Genomic DNA, 12,016 nt, shown 5'->3' with positions numbered 1-12,016 from the left:
TATGTCTATCATAAATAAATAAATCTTTAAAAAAAAAAAAAGCTTTCCTTGCCCATGGCTTTATCTATTTGTTCTTGAAAAATTTCTTAATCCTAGAAAACTTTCTAGTTCTATTGAAAGAATCAGCCTATGGTGTCACTAACCTAATCTGCTTTGGTGGTTCTGAAGGTTAACCACCCTCCTGAGGGTCAACCCTCATCTCTAGTAGAAATCTATCAAAGACAGGAAAAAGTGGTAAGTCCTATGGGTTTAAAGTGCCTTGATCCATCAGAAATGAGGCATCCTTAAAACTCATGCAGGACATCAGACTCTTTGTCTTACATGTCTGTCAATTGAATCTGATGATATCTGAGCTGGTCAGAGTGGGGTTTCCTTGTGGACAGTAGAGGAATGATGTTTGAGATGGCAGGCATAGTGCATAAGTGTTAGGGCATATTTGTTAAGTTGAGGATTTGGAGATTTATTCCCTTAAAATTATCTGAGTACCCAACCCTTTTAAAAGTTTTCACATACCCCTAGATGTGCTCAAACCTCAGGGTGAAGATCACTGGGACAAAGTTCAACAGTCCCAAACAAGATTAGAAGAGATGGGTCAGTGGTCCCAACATGCCCTCTTTACTTACCCTTAACAGTCATTAGAAAAAAGAAATATACAATAAGGGTAATGGTTTAAAAAGGACTCTGCCCTTCACTGTTTTGCCATTCTGACTCCTTTTCTAGTCCATTCAAAGCATCTATGTACTTGGGATTTGAGGAAAGATTAGGGTTTAGAGAGAAATGTGAAAATAGGAATTTATATTTATATTGTAAAACAGGGTTATACAGCAAAACCAAATTGTTGCCAGCTCTTTTTTCTTTCTTTTTTTTTTTTTTTTAAGATTTTATTTGTTTATCCATGAGAGACACAGAGAGAGAGGCAGATATATAGGCAGAGGGAGAAGCAGGCTCCATGCAGGGAGCCCAATGTGGGACTTGATCTCGGGACCCTGGGATCACCCTCTGAGCCAAAGGCAGAAGCTCAACCGCTGAGCCACCCAGGTGTCCCGCCAGCTCTTTTTTCTATTAGCTTGTCAATCACTGAGCTGAGAGGACCTATATCTTCCATTAAGGCCTTTTGAGAGCTAACAGGGAAGAGTATGGAGGAAAGGAAATGAAATGTCCAGCTTCTTATCCCAGGGATGCTGCAGGATGATGGAGAGTGATGGGCCAGGTAAGCATCTCCCCTACGCTAGTGACCTGAGGGAATGGGCTGACACACTGAAGGGGCTTTTGCCTCCAATCTCCGTTAGGGTCTCTGACAGAAGTTCACTTCCGGGCCTTTCAATATCAACCAGGATGCCACATAAACATGGCAGGGCACATAATTAAACTGAGGAAGGCCCTGACATTTGCCTTTGATAACCTACCTTTGGGTTCTGTGTGGGGTAGACAGGACCAAGAAGTAGAGATTTTGGCTGCAGAGCTTTCTGGAATGAATTGCCATAGACTGGTGTCACTGAGCATAATGCTTTAGTCAGGGGTCTTCCTAAGCTGGAGCCATAAGAGACACACAACCAGAACCTAGAGGGCTGTTTAGCACCAGCAGGAGCTGAGGTGATGTTGTTTGCCAGCAAGTACCCCTGGCAGCCCATAGATTCCCAAAGTCATAGCAGGCATGGGCTTTCGCTTCCACCAGCCAGGCATCTAGCAACTAACCAGATGAAGAACATTGTCTCACAAAGGAGGAAGCCAGAGCAAATACTGAACAAGAAGTAGAATGTTCACCAAATGTAGGAGTGCTGACAACACTGACTCCGATTTTGACCACCTTGTTCATGACCATGTCGTGACTTCCCCTGGGACTATGTGTCCTGGGCCCCTTGGAGGTTAGTGTATGCCCTGAGCAGAATGCTGGAAGGCTTGTTCTGAGCTTCCTTCTAGCACACAGGTGGCGCCACTTTAGATAACTACCCTTTCACTTCACCACAATGCCCTAGCTCTATAAAAGCTGTGGATTAAGGGTCTGGATTTGGCAGAAAATAGCTGCCTAGCACTTGGATCGGTGTCTGCCCCCATCTTCCCTGTCAGTAAATTACTCTGAACACAATTCTGTATGAACAGAATAAAGTGGCTTGCTTCATTTTTCCATCTCAAAGTGCCTTCTCAGTCTGGAGGATATTTTACTGTCCCTCCTCCACCTTCCAACAACAAAGATCTTTTTTTTTTTCTCCCCAACCCCACACAGTGTTTAGAGATGAAAGAAGTTGGAAAGGAGGAGAATTTCTAGAGACTAAATATTTTTAGCCAAGAGAGACTGAACACGATCCAGAGTTACTATTTATATGTTTTTATCAGTCTGAACTTCAAACTGGATTGGACACTTATTTATATTCTTTCCCTTGTCAACCAGCTGGTGGGCACTTGGGAGGAAAACCAAATCAGTCAGAGATGAGAGAAAGGGATTACAAATTTTCTCTGCACATAAGAGCTGTAGTGTCAAGTTTTGCATTCTGCTACAGATGCATGTGGATACTTGTCCTCTTTCCCGACCTGCTAGAAGACTAACAATAGTAAGGGAGAAAGAAGTTCTCCCCACACAGACATTCACTTGGCCATTTGTCTGGATTAACGTGCAATTTCAAAGAAGACGCATCAGGCTAATCATCCCCAAACTGCATATTCTTTTAGGGTGTAAGGAGGCGATCCTAAAGAAACTGGTACATTCTGGAGGGTTCAGAAAGGAGCTGTTGGGATGGTTTAAAGCAAAGATAGTTGCTATGGAAAGATACACTCACAAATACTTTCCATCTAGGGCAACATTTGCCTCTCTCTGTATGCGTGTGTGTGTGTGTGTGTGTGTGTGTATTTTAAAAGTGAGATAGGAAAAAATATGTCACTAAAATGACATATAAGTTTTCTTAACAGAAAACCAAAATTAAGAACCAACATAAGCAAGTTGTATGATGCCAAAGGAAGACAGAGATGAAGACGACATTTCTTGAGTGCCCACCACGTGCCACGTAGTGTGTCAGCAGGGGCTTCCCCATACAAACGGTGAATTTAACTGATCATGATCTACCTTCAGCCGTATCATTAATGGGATCTTATTGAAAAAAAAAAATTCCCTAGACCTTTTTTTTTTTTCTCATGTTGCTGCTTCCTAACTGGAAATGAACATTTTTATCTTATTGGAGGCAAAACTCACCAAGTAGTTGAAGAGGATGTGAGACGTCTGGGCAGGAAAGTCTCCGATATTTAAGAGAAGTTTGCGCAGCATGTACATTAACTCATCCTGAAAGAAGAAGAGAATTTCCACATCTCATTCTGCTGCCATGCTGCAGGAAATAAAATTAACTTCTTAAAAAGTGAGGGAAGCTCTTCCTTCTCCCTCATGTTGCTTTCCACTATGTCCAGCATTTTCATATAGTATAGGTGATACTTATTAAACAGTATTTAAACCAACTGTAATACCTTCTCTTAGGAGCTAAACTATGAAATCACTGAGCAGTAGACAAGTTTTTTTTTGTTTTTTTTTTAGTAAAAATTTAGACTGTGTCTACAGGTCATAGGCAAATCACAGGAAAGCTGTACATTTAGTCAACTCTATTTGTTGTGACTTCCAGGTGTGATGGAAATGTAAGGCAGACCTAAATGAGGTGTAATGAACTTCACAGGTCTGCTTCCTAGGTTTTGAGGTGAGGAGATAAAGCTAGGTCGAGAGAAGATAGACAGAGATGTCTGTAATTAACCTTACCTTTCAGAAACTAAACTTAACCTTCCCACCAACAGGACCATAACACAGAAATGAACAAATACTTTTTAAAAATCAGAGTATTTTGCCATTGCTCAGAAAACTACTTTTATTTGGCATAATCTTCTTACAGGTGGCCTGCTAAATTATTTTTTTTTAAGAAACGCACAGTTTCAACATATTCTAATAATCCTACCTGTATCACAGACTACCAAGCAATCAGAATTCAGGAAATGTACCCATCACTAAGAACACTAAGCTGAATTTAATATTTTGTCTATAAGACTGAATATCTTTCAGTATCTTAGGGTCATCACCACTCTTGTACCAAACACATATGGGGACATCAATCAATGGACCAATTTGAAAGAAAACAGATTTTAGTACTGTTCATCATTATCATTACCTAAAGCACTTATTTGCTATGTGTCAGACATTGATGTTCTCTACACAGAGCTATGAAGCCCATTGTCTGCTTTCAACAGTGTTCACACACATAGCTACACGGCTATACTCTAAAGAAAGAGGAATTTACTTGTCTATTGCTGATGGTCAGTTTTTCCAGAAAATGTCGAAGAACTGTTGATGGATCTTCAATTAGACAATTCCATAAGACTTGTTGGGCCACAGCGCTCACTTCAGAAGAGAGAGGACATTGAACATTTGTCTTAAATAGAGACAAAGTATTAGATGAACTATTCAAACAATTTACTAAGCTTTAACTAGTCTCTCTTTTTTGCCTTAACAAGGTTCTGTGAACTCTTTTCCTGCTGAAAGGTAGATATTTGTTCTCGTTGTTTGCTTCTGAACATTTTCACCTATAAAGAAAAGGTAACGAAGGAGTACAAGATAGTCTTTAGATTTTAGAATTGCTGTTGTAAAGAATACATTTGTGATTCACAACAGTCTATCATTCAGCCTTAGAAGGAAATCCTGACATTTGTGATAATAAAGATGGATTCTGAGGGCATTATGTTAAATGCAATAAATAAGACAGAAAAGGACAAATACTATATGATCTCACATGTGGAATCTAAAATTAACCAAACTTGAGCAGCCCAGATGGTTCAGCGGTTTAGCGCTGCCTTCAGCCCAGGGCATGATCCCGGGGTCCTGGGATTGAGTCCCACGTCGGGCTCCCTGTATGGAGCCTGCTTCTCTCTCTGCCTGTGTCTCTGCCTCTCTCTCTTGGTGTCTCATAAATAAATAAAATCTTAAAAAAAATAAAATAAACCAAACTCCTAGATACAGAGAGCAGACTGGTGGTTGCCAGAGGTGGGGTGCAGTAAATGAATGAAGGTGGTCTGGAGGTAAAAACTTGCAATTATAAGACAAATGAATAAATCCTGGGGATGCAACATACAGCCTGGTGACCGTTAACAATATTGCATCATATATTTGAAGGTTGCTAAGAAAGAAAGTTTTAGAAGTTCTTATTATAAAAATAAATGTTACTACAGGTGGTAATGGGTGTTTAAACTTTCATAATATATGCATATATCGAATTATTATATTGTATGCCTAAAACGAATACAATGCTATGTATCAATTATATCTTTATTTATTGATTTATTGATTTTAAAGATTTTATTTATTTATTCATGAGAGACACAGAAAGAGAGAGAGGGAGGCAGAGACACAGGCAGAGGGAGAAGCAGGCTCCATGCAGGGAGCCTGATGTGGGACTTGACCCTGGGACTCCAGGATCATACCCTGGGCTGAAGGTGGTGCTAAACCGCTGAGCAACCCAGGCTGCCCTATATCTCAATTTAAAAAGAAAGAATACATTACTGAATCTTTGTTTTGGAAATTAATATTAGGAGTGGTAAGTACCAACTTAAAGTCATCTTTCAAAGTTGGTTGTATGGAGAAATTTCTAAAGTAATTATTTGGTTTTTAGAAAATCTGTTTTGGTTTAGAATGCATATGAATTAGAGTTGACCTTTTACTGTTCATGTGAATGCTTTAAATAGTATCTCCCTCAGGGGATAAAATAGTTGAGCCAGGCTGCCACATCTAATGAGGATGTCTTAGGAATAAATAATTATTCTTAACGTGAAGTGCTTCTTCTTCTTTGGTGAAAATGATCAGGCCAAGACTGCCTGAAAGTGGCCCAGCTAGGGAAGCAGGTGGATAGAAGTGAGTGGTAGATAAGCACTGGATGATCTTCAGTCTAAATGGTTTAATTAATTTAATTTTCTAAACTAGAAACATAGGATTTAGCATGAATTTGTCATTCAGCCTGTGTTGTAAATAAATGATATCAATATTTTGCTTCTGAAACCAACCATCCAATTAAAAATGTGAGCCATATAAATAAGTAATATTAACAAGAGATATGTAAATATAAGCTCTAGCTTTTATGTGTCTTTATAAATAATTAAAACAAGTGCGGGTTTTCCTTAGATTGAAATTGATTGTGAAACTAACTTTGTACATTATTTTTTTTAATTTTTTTAAAATTTATTTATGATAGTCACAGAGAGAGAGAGAGAGAGAGAGAGAGAGAGAGGCAGAGACACAGGCAGAGGGAGAAACAGGCTCCATGCACGGGAGCCAGATGTGGGATTCGATCCCGGGTCTCCAGGATCGCGCCTTGGGCCAAAGGCAGGCGCCAAACCGCTGCGCCACCCAGGGATCCCTGTACATTATTTTTATTCTAATTGCTGAAGTAGGGCGATTTAACATTTAAAACATGAAAGATACAGAAAAAGACAAAAATAATACTGGCAAGTCTATCAATCACAGAAACAATCATAAACATTTTGTAGTATGCCTTTTCATGTATGTGAAAATTATATTTAAATGTACTTTTAAATAATATGCAGAAAATATTCTTTGGTACTTGGTTTTTTACTTAGCAATTTATTAAAAATTTTTAATGTTCATATTCTTCTAGAATGCTATTTCTAATGTGCACAGAATGCTGTCATATGGAGGTACCATGATTAGCTAATTGCTTGTCGGACATTTAAACTCTTCTTTAATATTTGTTATTTTTAATAACATACAACGTGTAGCATCCTATATAGACCCTTATATAGCCCTGATCATTGCCCTAGGAAATCGCTAGGAGTCCAACACCTGTATCAAAGGGCTTTCACACTTTTAAGGTTTTTGACAGAGATTGTGAAACTTTGTCCCAGAATGCTTGTACTGAACTCCATACTCCCATCAGCAAGGTGTGAGAATTCTTTTTTCTCTTGAATCTTTACCAACTATGGGTATCTTCATTTAGAATAATCTTTGCACAGTAGCTGTACTTGTAGTGAGCATAGCATTACAGACAGAGAAGTTGAATCACTACACTGTACACTCAAAACTAATATAACATTGTATGTCAACTATACTCAAAATAATAAAATGAAAAAATCTCTGTACTTTTTTAGTACTTTTTTAGATGAAAGGTAAAACTTCATTGTTGTCTTAACACATTGGTCTCTGTATTTATATCCTTTGCCCATTTTTCTATTGATGTTTAAAAACATCATTATTGGGCTCCAAGCCTTTTTTAAATAACAACATTAAAAATACTAATCTGTTGTCTGTTACAAATGTCAATCACCTTTACCCATAATTTATCATTTCATTTTGCAACTATTCTCTTTAGGTCATACGTCTGTAAAGGTAATCAAGTGAAACAGATGGCATTGGTACTATCAAGTTAATGGCTAAGATTTCTAACATGGACAGAATTACTATTTGATTTTCATGTGGCCAAATAAGTGTTATTTGGTTCTCTGGTTCTCAACAATGCCTCTGGACCCAAGTATTTATTTTTTTTTTAAATTTTTTCCATGTATTTATTTTAAATGCAATTTCTTGGTCATAAAGGTAGTGGGACAAGGAGATGGAGACAGTGATAATGTTAGCATAGTGTACTACAAAACTGTAATTGTAATATGTACATAAAACAACTCAACATGTGACCAGTAGTTAATGTCTTCAAAAGCACCCCACTATCCTCCATCAGATAACAGCTTAAGTACTTTATGAGAGTTACTGATGGTTTTTCTAGTCCACACTATACCTGCTACTCCATCTTCCCGCACCTCACCATCCTCCATTAGATGAACGATGGGGAGCACTGCTGCACAGATGCATGCTGGAAACACAGCTTGTGGGGGCTGAGGCACATGGTGGTTTGGCGTGTGTTCAGTGGTGTGTTCTTCATCTGAAGGGACAGACATAATCGGGGTGCTTTCTCAGTATTGTCATTCTAACACAACAACATTTCTCAGTTCAAACTTTCCTATCTAATTCTTTCAGTTATAGATATCTAGTTGTCTCAGCACCATTTGTTGAAAAGACTGTTCTTTCCTTATTGAATTTTCATGGCACCCTTTTCAAACATGAAATCAACATAAATATAATGGTTTACTTCTGGTTGGTGATTTCTATTCCATTGATTTACTATCAATCCTTATGTCAATACCAAACAATATTGATTACTGCCTCTTTGCAGTAAGTTTTAAAATTAGGAAATGTGAGTCTTCCAGCTTTGTTCTTCATTTCCAAGATGATTCTGACTATTCAAAAAGGTGGAGCAATCACACTTTTTGGTAGGAAGGTAAAATGACACACTTACTTTTGAAAATAGCTTGCCAGTTTACCCCACAAAACTTGTAGGTAACTTTTCATAGTAGTATAGTTTATAATAGCCAAAAAGTGGAAACAACCCAAATGTCCACCAACTGGTGAATTAATAAACAATGTGGTATATCCATTTAATGGAACATTATCTGGTAATGAAGAGCTGATATATGAGGCAACATGGATGAACCCTGAAAATATGCTGAGTGAAAGCATCCAGTCACAAAAGGCCACATATTGTATGACTTCACTCATTTGAAATGTACAGAGTAAGCAAATCTGTGGAAATAGAAGATAGATTCTTTCTTGCCATAGGTTGGAGAAAGTGTGGATGAAGTATGACTGGTAATGAATTAAAGTCTCTTTTTAGGTTGATGAAAATATTTCCAAACATTTACGGTTAGAGGTGCTAACCATTGCATAATGGTGGCATAATAGTGCACAATAATCAATGCATTGTGCACTTCAAAAGGATGAATATTAAAAAAAGGATGAATATTATGGTACATGAATCATGCCTCAATAAAATTATATGTTATAAAAAATATAAATGTACCTTTGGCCCAATCCCTATAAGTTGTGATTAATTAGCACTGGTCACTTTTGAAGTTCCCAAGGGTTATGCAGCCTACGGATGAGAACCACTGGCTTCTGTACAGCTTTTTAATTACTTTATAAATTAGTGATGAAACGTGTATAACCACGGAGCAATAAGTCCTAGTCAATTATTCATGATTAGAGAAAATATATTCTTTAAATTCTTGGAACTGAAGGGTATCACACTTCCCACACCCCCTACCCTCCCACTGGAATCAGATTTCATTATAGGAGTAGCATGAACTCTGGTCTTCCTTTGATTGTTTTGTTTTGTTTTTTCCTTTGATTGTTAAATTATTCCAGAACAGCAACCTAAAGCATACTACTGAGTCCTGGCCACTCACTGGAATCTCCACCCCAAATAGATTTTAAAAATCCTAATGTGTGGGTCCCATTCTTAGGACTTCTGATTTGGTCTTGGGTGTGGCTTGGGTATTATTTTTAAAGCTCCTCAGTTGATTGTATGGTGTATCCAAGGTTGAAAACCTGCAGCATTAGGATTATTTGCAATGTAATTTAAACAGAGCCAATTTATAAAGAACAATTGCTGGGTTAAAAAAAAATTAGGGTACCACTCAATCTAATATCTCTTTTTTGAACTTCAAGTCATGAAACAAGTTATTTAATGAAGACAGTGAAGTGTAAGAAGAATACTAGCTGGAACATATTTCAAAACGGACACAGGTCATGAGGAACCAAGAACACATTTCTAAGAGGACCAACCTTCAGCACTAACAGCGGAACGCACGGACCAAACAGACCCTCGGCGGAAGGAGTAATTCCTGTGGGAAGTGCTGGACGTACAGGATGGACTCACAGACAGTCGACGGGATGCCAGATTGGTGACTTCTTCTACTGGCAAAGAAAATGGGGAATGTGACCTTTGGTTGTATGACAAAGTTATCTTCACAACTACAGCTGTACCTACATCATAAGCATATACTGCTCTCAGAGCATAAGGCTTCAGTAATTTAGAGTGTACTTGCGAATGGGAAAAAAAAATCTTTTAGAAAGACAGAAAATCCCTCCCATAGATTCCACAAAAGCAAGGCAGAGGATCACTGAATTAGAATGGTTCATAAATTATTTTTGATGCTCACCAACAAATCGGCTACATTTGTGAAGGTTGATGGTTAATGGACTAAGCCCATTTTAAAGGAGGAAATGAAATTTTTAATGATGTATTTACTTTCACATACACTCAGGATTTAGCTTTTGTCCGAATCCTGCATGGTCCATTATCATACTGGTTCATTCAATGTGGCTAACTTCCTCCTCTACAAACAGGCCACCTCCAAAAATGAAAAAATACCAACTTTCCTCTTTCTTTTACTAGTGTCAGGAGGTGAGAGAGAGAGCGTGCATATCATCTCATGTCACATAGAATCACTCATGTTTATTTCAAAGCAAGTCCTTTCTATTTCTAAGCAAGTGACTTAGCCCCCCAGGAAGTCCTGTGTGTAGAGGGCACCTTCTTCTTCTGGCTCTGAGTTGGGTGTGCAGGTGGGCTCATAGCAAGCCTCCTGGGTGATGGGGATGGCGGTGATGAGACTGGCTTCTCTACCAAGACGTTTCTTCTCCTCCTCCTGTTGCAAATTCTTTAATATGTGTTCTGCCCTCTGATGGGAGCGGGATACAGCTCGGGCTGAAAAGGATTTCTATGGAGACATGGAGACCAATTTATTTTATAGAAACTGTTCTGCAAGGTCACAACCATAAAGAATCTTCCCATAGAATTACACAAATGTTGCACTTTGTCCTCAGAAACTAGTAGGGCACCTATGATCTAGTTTCATGGCCAATCGTTTTTCTACCAGGTTTCCAGGTTCTGTGTAACAAAGCTAATCATTTTCATTCAATGAGAATATTTCTTCAAGGGTGTCTTTAAGTTTTAGGATTTCATCTTTAGAATTTGGGGGGATAGTAAGGATCCACTTTAAACATGAAAATCAAATAAAAAATTTTAATACTCCATTCCTTTTCACAACTTTTTGAAATAGTTTTAAATGGAGGACATTTATTTAATAAGGTTAATAAAAGGGAAAGAACCATGGAGAGGAGGGGGAACATGATCTCTCTCTCTCCCTTAACAATTAGTTATATGATTTATTTCATTTTCATATCTTGAGTATCTACCACATTGTAAATACCTAATTATTGCAGGTAAATAGAGTGGCACACTGTAAATACTTAACAATATTTGTAGAAACAAAGTTAGTGAATAGAAATTATGAGAATTGACAGTGTTACAAAGGTTGAATGCAGGATTTTTATATAAGACTAAAAGTTTCCTATGTTGAATGGCACAGTAACAATTAAGGGCATTAGATGGGCCACATGGCAATTTATTTGTAGGCCAGGGGTTAAGCTGGTTCATTATATTAAGGTAAGGTAAGAATTATGGAATGAGAGAAGGAAAACTGAATATAGAATCAGGGGTCTTGGTTTCAAATTCACTGTGAACTTGGGATAGAGAATATACTTGGCTCAAATGAATCCACTGTCTATACAGGTGACAAAGCAAAGATCCTTATGCCAGTAATTCAGATGCTGGATTTACTGTATATACGGAGAAAGAACCAGGTGTGTTTTCTCTTTGGCATGAAACCCATTAGATAAAAAATACTATATGCAGGAGAATTAAAATATTTATAGGAATAAAGAGCTCAAACAGTTCTCTAAAGAAAACTACAATGACTAGCAAATGTGTGATGTGCAAAACTGTTCAGCCTAACTTTATATATCCAAGTGACTTTTTAAAGAATGTGAATAAAAAACCCAATAACTTTGTTTTTTTGCCAAAGTGGCATTAAAATATAATACTAACTAATTTGAATAAAGATGACACACTTTCCCGTTCTATTGTATATGGGTAAAATCTTCCTGGGACTATTTTGGGTGATGTATCAAACATCTGTAATTTTTAATTCCAATTGGCCTAATTCCATGGGAGTTTGTGCAAGAAAATAGTCATGGATTTGTACAAAAAGGTATGGTTTTTTTTTTCCGTAGTTTCTACATTACTCTTATAATTCAGAAAAATGCTATTCAATAGGTAAAAAAAGCATATTTTGCACTCATTTTTTTCAAAAGGCA

At 37.6% G+C, this 12,016-nt stretch overlaps 1 protein-coding gene across 14 annotated transcripts in view; it reads right to left on the bottom strand.

Moving 5' to 3' along the window:
• Positions 1–12,016, bottom strand: part of UNC80 (unc-80 homolog, NALCN channel complex subunit) — a 215,364-nt gene that overhangs the window by 61,177 nt on the left and 142,171 nt on the right. For 12 of the 14 annotated variants that reach the window (XM_038585614.1, XM_038585623.1, XM_038585612.1 and 9 more), the window contains 5 exons: positions 10,392–10,578; positions 9,644–9,775; positions 7,761–7,904; positions 4,266–4,366; positions 3,185–3,271 (listed from right to left, as the gene is read on the bottom strand). In XM_038585614.1, coding sequence (XP_038441542.1) covers positions 3,185–3,271; positions 4,266–4,366; positions 7,761–7,904; positions 9,644–9,775; positions 10,392–10,578 — 651 coding nt within the window. The remainder of the gene's footprint in view (positions 1–3,184; positions 3,272–4,265; positions 4,367–7,760; positions 7,905–9,643; positions 9,776–10,391; positions 10,579–12,016) is intronic. The other 2 variants (XM_038585613.1, XM_038585621.1) reach the window with 1 other exon arrangement.

Source organism: Canis lupus, chromosome 37 (genome assembly GCF_011100685.1).
Source record: "Canis lupus familiaris isolate Mischka breed German Shepherd chromosome 37, alternate assembly UU_Cfam_GSD_1.0, whole genome shotgun sequence".
Taxonomy (NCBI): Eukaryota; Metazoa; Chordata; class Mammalia; order Carnivora; family Canidae; genus Canis; species Canis lupus.
This window is presented reverse-complemented; position numbering and strand designations above follow the sequence as displayed.